The following is a 17,500-nucleotide window of genomic DNA, read 5'->3' as shown; positions in this document are numbered from 1 at the left end:
AGAGAGAGAGAGAGAGAGAACGAGGGAAGCTGAAGTCAGAGCCCTCAGTCCCTACGACACAAGGTGTTACAGCTCCTGGTGGTGGAGATCCAGTGCAACTACATGGTGATGAAGTCTCAGATTTACCCTTTACACACACACACACACACACACACACACACACACACACACAGGCATGCACATGCACACGCACACACGTACGCACGCACACAGGTATACGCCAGTAACCCCGCACACGGTGTTAAGATGAATAAGATAAGTGTGTGAGTGTGTAGATTATCTCCCATAGTTTAGTGTTTGTGGAGTCCTTCTGTGCCTTGACACACTGTTCAGATATGGTCACTGGCATCCAGGGCATTCCTCCTTCCTAAGAGAGGATAACGGTTGCTATATAAAGCGCTCTATACAGTACACCATGCAAACAGGGAGAGAGAGAGAGCGAACAGAGAGAGAGAGAGAGAGAGAGAGAGAGAGAGAATAGCCCATAGAGCTCGGTCCTAAAGCATGTCAAACCTCCAGTGAATCAGTCAGTGTCCCGCTGGCGCTGACTGGCCACTACCCGAAAGCTAAAAGTAAAGCACAATGCAGGTCGCTCACACGCATGCACACGCACACACACACACACACACACACACACACACACACACACGCGCACGCGCACGCGCACGCGCACACACACACACACACTGAAAAGGAAAACCTAGACTGACACAACCGGATAGGAATGGACGAATTACATCATCAAGCAGGACAGGCAGAGTGACATCACTGCTAGGGACAGGTGAGATCAGATCTTGGGGAAGACTTGGCAATTCGCATAGCATTCACTCATTGTATAACCCAAATAACGGCCATTTATGCTGCGTTCCACTGAAAGTAGGAAATCTGTAATTCCGACTCAGTGGGTCCCCGTTTCTGAGCTCATTGTCCTCCATTGGTTCTTTTTGGGAAATAATGGTCACTCGGCGGTTAATGTCTGTTTGTTTGGTAAAGCTGGTTAAATAACAGGGTAATTTAGATCTAAGTTAGGGTTAGTTACATGTTTTTGAATAAAAATCAATGAAAAATGAACTTTTTGTAAGTTAACAGCGCCAGCCGCCATTTTGCTGTGGCAACAGGTTGATCTAAAATCGGAAACGGTTGAGTGACTTGCACTGAAATTTAAACTTGAAATTCTGGCGTAAATGGCCATTCCTTTGCACTTTTCTAAGTAGAAGGTCGGATTTTTCCGAGGAACAGGACGTAGCATTACAGCCACACTCGAAAAAAAATGCAGGTGGAAGAGCAGGACTGTAATATGAGCTGATTTTATTTACAAGGCGAACACGACCACACCAGAGGCTCCTCATGTCCACAGAATAAAACAATCCAGTTATCCAGAGTACACGTGAAAAAAAAAAAAAAATCAACCACACTCACATTTACAAAAGACTAACGAAAATGAAATGACACGGACTGAACGACAGCTGGAAAGGAAATGACATAGGATGGTACAGAATTTCCAGACTCCAAATAAGTTTGACCACATCCAGTCCATACCCAAAGCTTTTTTAGCAAAGTCATTAAATTAGCCAAACACACGAGACTGACCATGGAAACGGATCCTACCAAGCAATAGAGAGATCCATATGCTACTGTAGTTGTGCTTTAATGCAAAAATTCCTCAGTCCAAACACTCTAGCAAATCCAAACACTTGCTTGCAAACACTATCGTTTTGGCTTTTGACCAGCTAGTATTCTCTGTTAAGATGAGGCGGCTTACTACTAACGCTCACAAGTGTTTGGTAAGGGACACCAATTTTTTTTTTTTTTTACCCAGACATCGATTTCCTACATATGCTTGAATGAGCCTGAATATATTCTTCGACTCGTCCTTTACATTACAATGTGACTAGGCATCGTCTAGCTCTTGTTTACACGTACTGGTGAATTTAACAGAGGGATAATGGAAAGGCTATCTTAGCAAGGAACTTCTGCGCTCCTCCAAGCTATCTGAGGATATTGAGCAGAGTAAGGTTCGGAGCATGTTCGGAGCGAGACACAACACGACTATCAGATAGAAATCCATTGTATAGAACACAATGTATATAGCGCTCAGTCATGCAGGGTACGAGATCAGGTTCTATACGTTACAGTTCTATCTAAAACGGCCCCAAAACGAGAACAACCACAAGATTGAGTCCGTGGGTCCATGACGCCATGGGTCGACAAGTCCATGGGACCACGGGTCCACGGTTCCATGGGTCCGTGAGTCCAGGGGTCCATGAGTCCATGGGTCGTCAAGTCCACGGGTCCATGGGTCCATGAGCCCAAGGGTCCATGAGCCCATGGGTCACAGGAACCAGGAAGCAGCTTATTGGTTTTACTTCATGAGTCCTTTCATTTGCCAGAAAAGCACAAAAGGTGTTGAGCGGGGTGAAATGCTACAGTGCTTTGTCCCTTTTGCGTTGGGTTGTTCTACCCAGGGAATGAGGATTTTTTTTGTCACAGAGAAAAGGGGGTAGCTGAAAGTGGCCAACAGGTGTCAACCAAGGGGGTTCACGTCCGCCGAGGCTCCAGCCTGTAGGAGAGCTGAGTCAGGGACCTCTGGTTGTCGATGACGCAGAGCTTCCGAACGTAGCCCCGCACCTCGGCGTGGTTCTTATTGGGCTGGCATATGTCGGGGTCTGAACCGATGGAGAGAGAAGAGGAGAAGGTGGAGCGAAGGGGAAGGATGTTGAAGTGGTTGTGAGACGCTTGCCTCAAATAAATACAGGACGCTAATAAATGGCGGGCGGACTTACTGAACGGCTGGCTTCTGCAATGTCTCACTTGTCGAATTGTGTTGGCTATAATACGCTGAGAAAACAAAGACATTATTAACCATTACCTAACACAACTTGAGTCACATAGCATTATATCACATTGATTACACTTATGTAACACACAAGATGTACTCTGAAAATACAGTATATTCTATTTTAGATTAGGACCGTCCAGTGGGTTTATGGCAACTTACCATTTTCTCAAAGTTGACCATGTTGTCAATAAGTGTCTTGTTGCCTTCATGAGTGAATGTCATATCTGTGAATAAATATATAAGTAAGGGATAATGTGTAGCCAGCCAATCATTATAGCAAAAGAGCGTCAGTGGTTATTAAATGGATAATACAAGGCTACTATTAAATAAGTGTACTTTGTACTTATTGTAAGTCGCTTTGGACAAAGGCATTTGCTAAATGACGTAATACCTAATGGAATGGAAGGTAAATAAATGAATACATTGACACATTTATATAACTAGTATGCCTCGTTTAAGAGCTCAGGCCAAGAAAAATAATGCACAGCAAGATTGCTACGGCAATAAAGCAAAATTATTCACCTTACAAAAAAGAAATTCCCTCCAGATGAATAACCTATTCAGTGTCATTAATGTTCATTTGGAAATTGACATTAATTATAATATATAATATTAAATGAGTTGTTGGCGATTTTGATGCTGATGTCCATATTAATCTCTTCATGTTTTCCGTCGTGGTTTCCAAGTGGCGTCACAAGATGGCGCCACTCGCTAGTGTTCGCATTTCAACGTAGGCAGAGTGAAACCGGGTGGAGATGTGGTTGCAAATTGTTTCGATTATTAAATTCAGCAGCGGACATTATTCGGAAGTAACTGACCGCTGATTGCCGCTTTTGACCAATTGGAATATCAGAGCAGAGTTTTCCACAGAGCCGGGGAATAAATATGTTATAGATAATAATAGTTGCAAATAAGAAAGGATAACAGTCGCTTCCTGTGACCAGATAGTTCTCACCTTTGAGGAGGAGGGGCATAAAGGGGATGATTGGCGGCTCTAGTTTGGTAACCGTGAGCCGGTAGGCACGGTGGTTCCTGGACGGATCCTGAGATGACATCACAAACAAACCCGTAGGTCAACAATCTCACTCAACACATTTCACACTGGAACCGGATCAATCCAGATGTTGTTTAACTCACCATCATGCTTTCAAACTCAGCATAGAACTTCTTAAACTTGCTGGGAAGCTTCTGCGAGTGAAAAGAAGACAAACAGGACTTTGTATGCTTAGCAGGAGAGGCTTGTTCTGATTGTTAGCAATCTACGATTAATTTTGTTATAATAGTGAGTGGTTTGCTCAGGAAGTAAAGGCTTTGTTGCTCTGGGGTTTCTGACTGGGTTGAATGGGAAAACACAAGCTAGAAAACAGAGGAAACAGGGCGTCTTACCTCCCAGGTTTGGCTCAGTCTGCTGACAGCAGGGTTACTCATCCCCATAATGATGGCGAAAAATGAGTTAAGGTTCTTGAACTCCCGACAGCTACAACAACAGACGGTAATTGAATATCAGTGGGTGCATGTTATCTTATTTAACAGTAGGATAAATTGCCAGTCATAGAAAACAGACCCAATTAGCACACACACAGTTCCACAGCAGCCTTTCTGTTACCACCGTGGGCGGCCACTTTTTTGTAAATACTGCATGCAGTTGTTCAAATGAATGCGGTTGACTAAAAAGTAAGATATTTGATTCAAAATGTAGTAAAGTTAAAAGCCCATTAAACAGAATGTGTCAAGTACTTGAAAATTGTATTTAAGTGCATTAGTCTAGTTCCGTGATTCTAAACCTTTTTTCATATTAAGGATTGTTATTATCATATTAAAGAAGCATTAGGCCTTGGATCCCATTTGAAGAGATTTTGTCTCTTTTATTGTTAGAATTGTTAGTTATGGAGATAACAGTGACACTATGATCAAAACAGTCATTATGTGCATTCTCTAACGGTGCTTACGTCTTGTAAATGCAAAGAATTGTGAAGTTTAACTATTGATCACTTTGCTGGGGACCGCCAGGAACCTCTTGAAGGAGGCCCTCTTGTCCCCAGACCCAAGACCCAACGTCCTCAGACCCAAAGTTGAGAACCTCTGGTCTCTCCACTCACTGGGCAGCGATCTTGATGAATTTCTTGAGCAGCTGGACCCTCTTGCTCAACTGTCCGCAGAGACACACCTCGGTGACCACCCAGAGCTGCACCTGATTGAAGCGCCGCAGGAACAGGTCCAGGTTGGCCGTGGTCCTCCTGAAGCTCTGCCGGCCAAAGGCATGGTACAGCAGCTCGTGCTGGGGGACGGGGAGCAGATCGGTCTCATTGAGATTCAGAATCTCTTTTACAAGAGAGGCCTGACCAAGAGAGCAGCAGACAATGCTACTTAATATACAACATAGGAATAAAAGTCCAGGAGGTAGAAACAACTATAATCTCTAGCTTCATTACCCATGACTTAAACATCTCTTTGAACATATTAAAATAGAAAATCGTCTGCCGTTATACGGTGTTTTGCTTGTTCCAAGCTGCAGGAACAGAGAACCAAAAAGCTTTTTCTTTTTTCTTTCTTTTTTTTGGGAGGTGCCTTATGAATAAAAGTGTAAAAATGATTTTGTCTCTCCAATGCTAAAGAGCAAGCTGAAGAAGGAGGCCTTTCGGGCTTGGCTGGCCCAGGGGTCTCCCGAGGCAGCAGACAGGTACCGGCAGACTAGAAGGGCTGCGGCTTCGGCGGTCACTGAAGAAAAAAACCAGGGTGTGGGAGGAGTTCAGGGAGGCTATGGAGAAGGACATTCGGCACTGGAGGGATTGTATATCCCAGCTGGCCTGGGAAGGCCTCGGGGTCCCCCAGGAGGAACTGGAAAACGTTGCCGGGGAGAAGGGGGCCTGGAGCCCCTTGCTCAGCCTGCTGCCACCGCGACCCGGCCTTGGATAAGCGGTGGAAAATGGATGGATGGATGGATGGCAATGCTAAAGAGGGCTCAATCATTTACAAAATATCCCCATAATCTAAAACAAGCATAAAAGCAGTTGAAAAAAGTAATTTCTTGGAACGGAAAGGAAAAACAAGACTTACTGCGATAATAAAAAGCCAATTTAAGCTTAAGCTTTTTTACGATACCATCCAGGTGGGTCTACAAAGTTCTTAAATGTTTTTGTTTTTTTATGTACCATGTGTACTTGTATAATTGCTGTGTAGCAATGTGGACTCATATAAGCTGTCCATATCCCGTGGGGGCCAGAGGGAGTCTATTCATATGTTTAATGCATATTAGACATATTAATGGATTAATATATAGATATACATAGAGATATGTATATCTTCCTTCCTTGCATTTAGTCCTAGTTTGTGGCGTACCTCGTGCACACAGCTGAACAGCTCCCAGTCAAACAAAGTCATCTGATAGGCCAAGTCCTTGGAGCTCATCAGCTCAAAACTAGACATGGAGCCTGCGGTGGGACCCTCCTGGTCCGGGAGCGGGGTCTGACGCACACATGAATGCACACGAATTTACAAACAAACACACACACACACACACACACACACACACACACACACACACACACACACACACACACACACACACACACACACACACACACACACACACACACACACATTTCTGATTTAATAAAAAAAAAAAATCCAGTCAGTGCTTTGTACCATCACACAGACCAGGTGTTGAGGGTCTCACCAGGGCACTGAGCTGCTCTCTGGGACAGGCGAACAGGCGGGCATTGATTCCCACAGTGGAAAACACTGACACATCGTTGGGCTTCAGGATTTGCTTTTCTGGAAGAGAACACAACAGAGAAGGGACGATGATGTGGATTAGCTACACGCAGAGATATGTCATCTTAGCATTCGCCAAGCAGGCAGAGAGCATGCTGGGTGTTGGGAAATGGTTCCAGTTTGGAGCTTTTTCCCAATTGTCTCATGTATCAATATTTAAACGCTTGTTGAATAGTTCTACAACCGTTTCTTTGAGATATCCAGTGCTTTTAAAGAATTGTTGCAGGCAAAAGCCAGGCACAGCTGGGAATATGGCAAAATATTTACAAGAAGTCTAATCTCATATTAGCCCTGATGACTTATATAGTAGGAAGCAATAAAACCATAACAAATTGAAGAATTGGAAATGGTAAAAGGCTAGTCCTTGTTCTGAGTAACACCATATTTAAATTTGATTTATATTCAAAATATTTCATTTTGGTTGAACACATTTTTTCTTAAAGTTTCACCTTTTTTTTCATGGTTCTTGAAATCATTACAATTCGATATTCACTCATTCTGGAAACAAGTAGGTTTGATTTTATAGTAAAACCATAAATCCAGGTTAGAAATCTAGTGAATCACCATAGACCAGATGACAGTGGGACTCAATTGGCGCCAACTTCTGTGCCAAAAACTCTTATGGAATTGTTGGTCGTACACTGTTGTGCTCTGATATTTATGTGTATAGTATGTTCAACCAATCAGCACAAATCGAGCACCAGTTCTCCAAGAGTTTTCCAACTCTCATTAAGTTTTCTTCTGTTGAAGTACACTGCCTATTCTGATGCCGACTGTACAAACCACTGACGTCTTGTGAAATGTAAAAACGATGGTGAGCCTCACCGCTGGCGGAGGTGAGGTGAACCAGCAGCAGCTCGTCGTTGGTGCCCAGCTTGTCGGCCACGGCGGCGACCACCTCCCGGCCCGTCGCTGCCACGGCAACACGGATGGTAGTGTAGGTGTGGTCGCTGCAGTAGACCTTCAGCAGGACTAGGACCAAAGACACAAGGAGTGTTTTCCGAAGTGTCGAACAAATGTTCCCATGTATTTCTTTCTCTCTTTCTCTCTGCGGAACCTACTATCGTCCTGGTTCCTGATTGGCTGTTTCTTCTGCAGCCTCTCCTCCCCGTTGCTGAACTGTCTAATGAGGGTCTTCTGTTGAAACAGGGCAGAGAGCGAACTGTTAACCTAACACAGAACGGCTAAATACAGAAGAGCAAGGTATGAGAAGAATACGACTCTTACCTTCTTGGTGGATTTGGCTTCTTCAGAACTAGGGAGCCGAGTGGAGAACGTGGAGATCATATAGGGTGAGCAAGAAAAAGATCCAAACAAGAATATGGGTTAGGGGTCTTGACCCTCTGGACAGAAGAGCATCTTGACAAACACTTGGCAGCTAGAAAAAAAACGCACTGCAGCTTGACGGCTTTCTCCAGCTCTGGAACGAAGTCCTTCAAAGCCCTGAGAATCCTGGAGTCGTTGGTCACACTTCCGTATAACTCCTGGAGACAACACCGAGAAAGGGCCGAAGAAGGAAAGGGAAGAGACGAGAGTCAAGGGGAGGAGCTCACATTCTCAGCCCGCTCGTTCTCAATCTTGTATTTCCAAGTACTTCTTTGGCCGAGCGCTCGTTCGTACCTCCAGGAAGGACAGAGCGGCAGGGTCCTCCTGCGTCAGGTACGAGTGTGTGCTCACCCAGCGCAGAGCCAGGGTCAGCACCTTCCTCTTGGCGGTGACGGCGTACTCCAACCTCTCCTGCTCCGAGCCGGGTGGAGCCGGCGCATGGTAGGTGCACGAGGGGGTTAAAGATGCGTACGACAGTAGGGGGAGCTCATGCACTAAGCCAACAGGACAGCGACGCAATGAAGCCATATCATTTGTTTTCTGCTAACCCTTCATCTAGAACACAGGTAGGTTTCAGCCTTTCCTTCATATTGGACGTGTGGCCCCATACTCCCATATATCTGTGTTCCGTGCACTCACTTCACATATTCCGGCAGAGGTGCCATGATGGCACAGCGGTCAGGTTACAAATTAGAAGTTATTTAAAAACAAAATTAAAAAAACAGCGTCCCACAATTCGGCAGGTCACCCATTTGGGTGGAACTCTGGTAACAATACTGGGGCAGAGCAATGAAAATAGCACCAACGAACAGGTTATTCAACAATAAAACCAAAGGGGGTTTTTCTCCTCATATTTGCAAAGTCCGACTGCTCTGGCATCATGTAAGCTTTGCCAGAGACATGGAGTGAGTTTTTGCACTGAGCGTATATTGTCGAGTTGTCCTCCATTACTTACACCTCTCTGAAGCCATGCATCCAGTATGTAGAACAGAATGAAACCTACATATGCACCACATGAATTGCAGTATAAAACAGGGACAGACTGCAAAAAATCCAAACAATTGCAATAAGGTGTGGTTGAAACTATTAACCGAGTAAATGTATTAGTACAGTAGGATCAAGCTAATAGGTCAGACTGATATATATAGAAAACATCAAGGCACAGTTGTAAAGCACAAGTGGATCTAATTGCATAACACAAACACGGGCCGCATTTACATTATTTAACAGAGGAAAAGGTCAGCCTGTGCTGAGCCGTGCTATAACGACAAGGAAAGAAATCATAAATACATTTTTCATTGTTTTCACGGTATAACAGTCTGTGTCTGCATTTTCATTTCCAAACCATTGATACTGCTGCAATATGTTATTGTAAGGAAAACAATAAAAGTGGGGTAAAAAAAACAAAAAAACATTACCATGCTGTAAAAGTCACACCAGTAATCCTGTAAATACCACATAGATATATCTGCAGGAGACAATAAGCTGAGTGCCCTGGTGAATCGGCTGCTGGAAGGTCGTCTAGCGCTCATCCATCCATCACGTGCAGCCGTCCCAGCCCAAAAACCAATGATGTTCTCCCCGTCGGAGAGATCCAATCTGACGACAAGGACGCGTCATAAACCAGCCTCCCGGTGCCGTCGGTGTGCGTTTCTCAAGGAGAGGATGAGAGATAGAATAATATGCAAGGATAACGGGTTGGAGAAAGAAGTTTAAAGGATATTGGGCCATGAGCAGAGGACATAGCTGGCTGTTGGGCATGAAGACACAGTGCATGAGGACAAAGTCATCAACCGCCGGGTCTAACGGACGAAGAGAGGAAAAGACAGAGAGAGGAGGGGGGGGGGTCAGAGGGAAGAGGTGGAAACCAGGACGAGCAAGGGATAAGGATTAACATAGACCGGAAAATGATATACGACCATCTATCCATCCACCCACCCATCCACCCACCCAATCATTGTTTCATCCACCCACAAAATCATCCACCCACTCACCCACCCATTCCTTAGTACATTCATCCATCCATTGTTCCATCCATCCACCCATCCAATCCATTGTTTCACCCATCCATCCACCCACCGACCCACAGTGAACACCTCCACATCCCTCTCCCTCACGCTTGTCCGTCTGCATCCTCCCTGCACAGAACAATCCAGAACCCGCCCTCCCAACTCCCCTCATTTCTGAACACCTCGTCCCAGATGAACTGATGCAAATAACATAACACAACCCACCCACCAATCCCCTGGACCCCCCCCCCCCCCCCCCCCCCCCCCAAGGTAAAAAAAACATAAAGATGTTACTGTTGTTGCTTTACTTGAGGAAAGCTTGATTTGATTTGAAAATATATTTTTGTTGGCTCATTATTTTGTGATTTACTTTCCTGAATTCGGGAAAGTAAATCACTTAGAGGGGCCTAAGGGGGGGCACCTTTGACAGGTCTCGCCGAGGGCTCCGAAAAGGCCAGGGCCGGCCCTGCATACACCCATCCACCCATCAACCTACCGTCCATCCACCCATTCATCAATCTCTCCATCCACCCACCCATCCATCTCTCCATCCATCCATCTCTCCATCCATTCATCCATTCTGCAACCCAATGCCCCCTATCATTTGATATCTTAATGTCTTTCGTTGGTTAATTTTGTATTTTACTCTCATGTCTACATTTAAATTCACATCTCAGTTATTCTTTTTTGACACACTTAACACCCACATTTGGGTACATTTGGTAAAAGTATGTTATCATGCGTCACCTGGTTCACTGTGGTGTGTGTCCATCCTCATGGTCTCCAGGAAATGTTCCAGAATCTTCTCCGGCGTACCTGATATCACAGTGTACCTGAGAGTGGGACGGGGGAAGAATCAAATGACTAAATGCTACAAATCCTGTGTTTGGGGAAAAAGCTGGTGCATCAAAACATTGCTCAATATTTCAACATTAACAATTGTAATTATGTAGGCCACAGCTACAATCATATTGTAGATGAATAGATTAAATCGTATAATTACATAATAACTGTATGATAGGCTTTTCTTCATGGTGTGAAGGGGCTGTAGTGAATTATTCTCATGCTTATACTTAAACACACACACACACACACACACACACACACACACACAGACACACACACAGACACACACACACACACACACAAACACATACTTGATGCTTCCTAGGGTGGAGGCTCGGGGGCTTTTTTCTAGAACCAGCACAGGCTGCTCATGCTCTTTCAGACGCACTGTGTTCGCCTCTACATCCTAAAAATAATAATAATAATAAAAATACATCACACATATATTTCAGTGGGTATAGTGAAATATATTCATGTTCAGCGTTAGTGTTACATTGACCAATTTGGGTGTAATGATTTATCTTGGATAATTCTGGAACAATGCATTGATTAAATGGAAACTATATGAATTAATCAATACAAAACGTCATAATTCACAATTCTGATTCTTGACACCAGCAACTGTAGTTCACAGCACAATAAAATAAATATACAATTAAAAGCTCAATGGGGAAAATATAGTGGTAGCATAATATAGGATAATAGTAGTACAATATATAAATAGTATATTAGTATAGGAATTTGTAAAAACCCATATTTTTCCTACTTTTGGTTTGGATCCAGTCGAAAAATGAAGGGTTTTACAACGTGACGCAGATTAAGTGCTTATACTGCAGTGAAAGTCAGCTTGGTAGAAATGGAATTCATCCATAATGTCATTTTGAAGAAGAAAATAAAAAGAAACACAGCCCTTTTGGTCAAATGTGTCTTACAGATCCTAGAAATGTTCCAGTGGTATCACAGCCAAAGTGAATCACATATTGATCTCAGACGACCGTTTTGAATCACACCAAACAATCTTGGATTCGATTTTGCAATATTAGATTTATGATCGTTGACTGCTCTTGAACTATCTAAATCACACATCAGCAACGTGTCATATTAATGTCGCTCCTCGGTCAGCAGGGGGAGACATACATCACGTTCAGAGATAAACGCCGCGCAACAGTGTTTCTCAACCTTTTTCATATCAAGGACATTAGGCCACGGAGACCATTTGATGAGATTTTAGCCTCTGGGTCTCCGATCAGAGAAGATACCTGTTGTTTGATATGATTCAGTCTGAACCCGCATACATGCCTTTTCTATGGTTATGGTGCCGATAACAGTGAAAACAATGATCATTGTTGTACATTCTGTAATGGTGCTCACATTACATTTCATTGGATTGGATTGGATTTAGCAGACGCTTTTATCCAAAGCGACTTACAATTATTCAGACACCGACGGACGCAGCCATCAGGAGCTGAGTGTCTTGCTCAAGGACACTACAGCATGCTAGCAGGAGGAGCCTGGGATCAAACCAGAAACCTTTAGATTACTAGACGGCCAGCTCTACCGCCTGAGCTACCGTCCCCACAATCATTTAATTGGGGACCCACTGGAAATCCTTAAAGTACCGTTGGGGGGTGGGCAGGGCGTATCAGTCTATTGAAATGTGCATTCTAATGATACAGGGTGCAGTCTTGGCAACCAAAAGCTGATGCATGGTTGCCAACTTTGCAGCAACTTCTAAAAGTTAAATCATTTTTCAAACACTGAAACAACAACTAAATGCGACATCCTCCCTAAGAAACTCCCTCACCCTGAGTATGCGGTTGAAGTCCTCCTTGTCGACGCGCAGGAAGTGGCAGTTGTCCTCCCGCAGCACGATGGAGGCGGCGCGGGGGGAGTCCGTCACCAGGGCCAGCTTCCCAAAGTCATCGCCCTCGTGCAGCGTGCACACCACGCCCTGATGCACACGCATGAGCGCACGCACACACACGCACACACACACACACACACAACACACACACACACACACACACACACACACACACACACACACACACACACACACACACACACACACACACACACACACACACACACACACAAATGACATTAGATGTTAGAGCTGAGCTGGAATGGAAGTGACAGCGACACTCACAGGAGATGAATCAACGGTGTGTGGAAGTGTCTGTGTGGCCGCTTGTGCCGAACTGCCACTGCTGTCCATCTTGAAATGTCATATACAGTGGTAGCGGGGTTTTTTTCAACTGAATGGACGAGTTTCAAAGGAAGGGTCACTTGGTCGAGCCGTTGGGCTGCAACCCTCCTATACAGTACAATTAGTAAGGAATAATGTGCAGCCAGCCGCTCATTATTGAAAAATAGTCCCCCGGGTAATCACAACCTCATATACCTCTGAAGGGGGTTATTTTGCGATAATGACTGGCTGGCTGCAAATTATCTGCTTATTACAAGAAAGAAATGGTCCAAGAGAAGTAGTCAGAACAACGTACCTTACTAGACACCCAACAAATAACTAACCTACCTACTGTTGTTAATGTAAAATTGGACGTATCCCTTAGTCCTCTAGTCCTCAAGACTTCCATTGCAGTTTCAATGTAGCATCACTAGATGGCGCCACTAGTTTGTGTTAGGATTAGCATTAGCATGTAGCCGTATGAAACGACACAATGCAAATCCAGGCGCGGAGTGGTTGCCAGTGACAATGGTCACGATTCAAAAGTACAGTAATTGACCGCTGATTGCCGCCATTGACCAATCAGAGCAGAGTATCCCACAGATCCGTGCAATGAGGGGCCAAAAGCTTGAATCTTGAAATATGTCGCTTTGAGGTTGAAATAAGTCTTGGGCTCAAATTCAATTAAATTCACTGTAATGCAATGTAATTCGCCGCACGCTAGCGCTCTCTGGCAGTTTGATGCTAAATGTGCCCAGCTCACGCTTCTGACGTAATCCACCCGGGGACATCACATCGGCCCACCAGACTGGAAAAATGGAGAAGAGAACCGCTGATGGAAAGATTGTCCTCAACTGGGGGGGCGTTGGCTGTATCAATATTTTATTACATCCGTTTCCATAAATATCAGCGAAACCGTCATTTTTTTTTACGTGAGAAACATTTGAGGAAGCCGCCCATTCCGAAAAAGAGTCGCTTGATTCCACCTGTGTAAAGCTGCATGTGAAAAAAGATATGGATGAGACAACTTTAAATGTATTAAGTCGCAAGGTTATAATTATGCATGATGTGAAAATTGTTATTTTGGAACAAACGTCATATTTTCACATGAATTTCACATGTGATTAAATGTGAAAAAGTGACTTAAATGAAGGGACTTAAAATAAAATAATATTTTAAAAGGTTACTTTTAAAAATGAACTGTAGATTTCTTGCAGTCTCATGTATCTTTTCCTTGCACTGGCAAGGCAGTATGTGTGTGTGTGTGTGTGTCTCTGACTGTGTGAGTAATGTGTGTGTGTGGGTGTGTGTGTGTGTGTGTGTGTGTGTGTGTGTGTGTGTGTGTGTGTGTGTGTGTGTGTGTGTGTGTGTGTGTGTGTGTGTGTGTGTGTGTGTGTGTGTAAAAACCCTCGAGACTCTGATTTATGAGGGTGAGTCACGATGAGCTGAGGTAGTGTTTGCAAAACTCTGGTGCTGGTGTTTTACTGGGCCCTGGAGGGCCCTGGGGTGGTCCGGGGGGTGGGGGAGGGGCCCCACCACCACCACGCTAATCCACAGAGACCACCGGGCCCCACCAGGGGGCTCTGGTCCGGGCAGATGGGGCCCTCAACAAGTGGAGCAGAAAACCATATGAATGAATGGCAACGTCTCATACACACACACACACACACATACACACACACACACACACACACACATACAGATGGGTCCTGCACTGCTGCTTCACAATCTATCTCTCTTTGTCTCTTTCTTTCACACACACACACACACACACACACACACACACACACACACACACACACACACACACACACACACACACACACACACACACCTTGCCGTAGATCACCACGTTGACAGAGCCCTTCTGGATGATGTACCACGACGTGCCCTCCTCCCCCTGATTGAATACTAGAAAAAAAGAAAACAAGGAAAGACAGATAAACACAATATAATCCCCATACCAACCTCAGATGCATATATATATATATATATATATATATATACACACAAACTAGAGACAAGAGAGTTTTTCGGAACACCTACACACAGTTCCAGCTTTGGCGTGGGACTCGAAGATCAGGACGCTTGCCAGTTCCCGTTTCACCTACAAACCAGATATTAAGATATTAAGTCAAAACACACCATGTTGGTTCTGGTTGAGCAGCAGGCATATGTGGACATTTTTTACGGTGTAATAACTGTGTAAATAACTTAAAATGTAATAAGCAGACATCGTTGGTATATACGCTGTCTGTTTTTTTTAGTGTGAGGGTGTGTCAGTGGTGAGTCCTGGTTCCTAAATATGAATATGAATATGAATGTGAATATGAATTTCCATATAATTATGAAAATAAATTTTAATATGAATATGAACGTGTGACTCACGGTGTTGGAGAGGTGCGCTAAGGCCTTGATGTGGAGCAGCTCGTCGTAGATGATCTCCAGGTCGTCACCCGTCCGCTGGCCCGGCCTGCATAGCGCGTCATAAAATAATATGATATAGTATAATATATCTCACAGTATTAAGTAAAGCTCTATTTAAAACACACTGTTACACAGTGCTTCACACAAACAGACGAAGAAGTGGCATAAAGAAAGACAATGGAAAATCTATTAAAATAAACATAAGTGGACATAAAAAACATTAGTCACACTTAATTTCAAAAAAGCCTATAAAGTCTATAAAAAGTAGAAAAATGTAAAAAAGAGAACACTGTTATGTATGTTTAAAACAAATAAATAGACAAATTTAAAGAAAGACGACATTAAACAAAGCTTTATAAAAATGGCTTACCTAATGCTCCAGTGCTAACAGAAATTATATTAAAATAAATGTAAATTTTTAATAAATAATAATAATAATAATAATAATAATAAATAAAATCAAATATATATAAAATAAAATATATATGTAATTATATATATATATATATATATATATATATATATATATATATATATATATATATATATATATATATATTAATCGAGTTGAATTAGCCAGATATCAAGAATAGTTGTAATTTAAAAGGTCAATTCCAGATTTTAAAAAAACAGCACTTTGATCCCAGTAATATAATTGTTAGACAACCAATGTGAATTTTTTTTTTTCAATTATTTAAAGAAAAGTGATCAAAATGTAAATTATTATTGGTGATTGTAAAAGGTTCTCTCTGTATGTTTCTAAAATATTATAATGTGGTTCAAAATAAGATAAGATAAGACAAGATAAACCTTTCTTAGTCCCACAACGGGGAAATTTACATCGTTCCAGCAGCAAAAAGGGGACAGCAGAAAATAGAGAGCATATGAAGTACACACTATAAACAATATAAAATATATAGAAACATAAAAAATAATAAATAAATAAAAATAAAACATCCAGTGAATGGCGCCATTCAAAACCCTGCTCCGGACAGAAGATAATTTATTCAATTGATAATTTAATCGGTCATTAAAAAGTGTAACTCAGATGAGTTCACGCCACTGACGATTTCCGGAGGATCATCCGCAGCAGGGCATCAGGGCCGATCTGGGTGAGGAAGAGGATGGTCTCGGGCAGCTCTTCCTCGCTCTCCCTCTTCTCCTCCTCGCTGGGCAGCGGTGTGTCCTCGTCCTCGTCGTCGAGGAAGCGGTAGAACAGGTACTTGTCCTGGAAGCCCAGCTCCTGGTCCACTGGGGGCCGGAGGGGGGGGGGGGGGGTTTCGGTCGTTGTCATTTAAATAAGTTCAAAGTTCATAGATTCCAACATATGGTCTGGAGACCCCCCAGGGGTCTTTTGAGACGTCCCAGGGGGTGCCCATGGGAAAGGATTAATGCCTAACGATTGGGATGTCGGCACCATGAGGGAATGCAGGACAATGACTGTTTTCATCCTAATTTCACTGTTATCTCTATAACTACAGTGTAGACAGGTGTGGAATTTTGGACTAAATCATATCTAACAAATGAAAAAATTATTACCTTATCAAATGGGGTCCACGGCTAGTGGATATCAGAAGTGTTATGAAAATATGATGATCATTTTGGAACTCAAACTCACATTTACACAATAAAGCGGTTGATAAACCACTGGTCTACCAGAAATATATCAGATAGAAATGAAGTTCCTCCAGGTTATTTCAAGTAACAGTTCACATATGCACCAATTAAAAGCTGAGTCTTCAGCTGAGTCTTAGTCTTAGTCCTCCTCGTCCACTGATTTCCAACCTGGGGGGCTAGACCCCTATAGGGGGCCGCCGGATAACGGAAGGGGAGTCGCGAGGCCTTGGGCCATTTGAGACAAACGTTTCTTAATAGTCAAATATTGGTTCAAAAACTGACTTTCAGATAAAAGTCACCACTAATGAAATGCCGTGAGTCTTTCAAATAGGGGGGGGGGGGGGGTTCCCAGATTGAATCAGGGTTGATTTAGGGAGGTGTCTGGTTGTCTGGGTGTGTGTTACCGTGGTTGAGCACCCCCTCCTCTAGCAGCGCCTGCCACATGCCCACGGCGTGGGAGCGCGTGTGCACACA

The 17,500-nt window shown here is 43.5% G+C and overlaps 1 protein-coding gene across 1 annotated transcript in view; it reads right to left on the bottom strand.

Annotated features, from left to right (window-relative positions):
- Nucleotides 1-1,360: 1,360 nt before the first annotated feature.
- LOC307238424 (rap guanine nucleotide exchange factor 4-like) overlaps nucleotides 1,361-17,500 on the bottom strand; it is a gene marked incomplete at its 5' end in the record, with an annotated part of 29,736 nt that continues 13,596 nt past the window's right edge. Inside the window, 22 exons of the mRNA XM_080011393.1 lie at nucleotides 1,361-2,666; nucleotides 2,784-2,838; nucleotides 2,999-3,063; nucleotides 3,795-3,882; nucleotides 3,977-4,027; nucleotides 4,226-4,316; nucleotides 4,939-5,117; nucleotides 6,179-6,304; nucleotides 6,516-6,613; nucleotides 7,439-7,585; nucleotides 7,675-7,775; nucleotides 8,009-8,097; nucleotides 8,234-8,384; nucleotides 9,663-9,741; nucleotides 10,696-10,781; nucleotides 11,094-11,200; nucleotides 12,599-12,745; nucleotides 14,817-14,893; nucleotides 15,029-15,089; nucleotides 15,371-15,455; nucleotides 16,477-16,660; nucleotides 17,431-17,500. The exon at nucleotides 17,431-17,500 is cut by the window's right edge and continues 52 nt beyond it. Coding sequence (XP_079867519.1) covers nucleotides 2,539-2,666; nucleotides 2,784-2,838; nucleotides 2,999-3,063; nucleotides 3,795-3,882; nucleotides 3,977-4,027; nucleotides 4,226-4,316; nucleotides 4,939-5,117; nucleotides 6,179-6,304; nucleotides 6,516-6,613; nucleotides 7,439-7,585; nucleotides 7,675-7,775; nucleotides 8,009-8,097; nucleotides 8,234-8,384; nucleotides 9,663-9,741; nucleotides 10,696-10,781; nucleotides 11,094-11,200; nucleotides 12,599-12,745; nucleotides 14,817-14,893; nucleotides 15,029-15,089; nucleotides 15,371-15,455; nucleotides 16,477-16,660; nucleotides 17,431-17,500 — 2,265 coding nt within the window. The 3' untranslated portion in view covers nucleotides 1,361-2,538. The remainder of the gene's footprint in view (nucleotides 2,667-2,783; nucleotides 2,839-2,998; nucleotides 3,064-3,794; nucleotides 3,883-3,976; nucleotides 4,028-4,225; nucleotides 4,317-4,938; nucleotides 5,118-6,178; nucleotides 6,305-6,515; nucleotides 6,614-7,438; nucleotides 7,586-7,674; nucleotides 7,776-8,008; nucleotides 8,098-8,233; nucleotides 8,385-9,662; nucleotides 9,742-10,695; nucleotides 10,782-11,093; nucleotides 11,201-12,598; nucleotides 12,746-14,816; nucleotides 14,894-15,028; nucleotides 15,090-15,370; nucleotides 15,456-16,476; nucleotides 16,661-17,430) is intronic.

This window comes from Zeus faber (assembly GCF_960531495.2).
Source record: "Zeus faber genome assembly, chromosome: 12".
NCBI lineage: Eukaryota > Metazoa > Chordata > Actinopteri > Zeiformes > Zeidae > Zeus > Zeus faber.
This window is presented reverse-complemented; position numbering and strand designations above follow the sequence as displayed.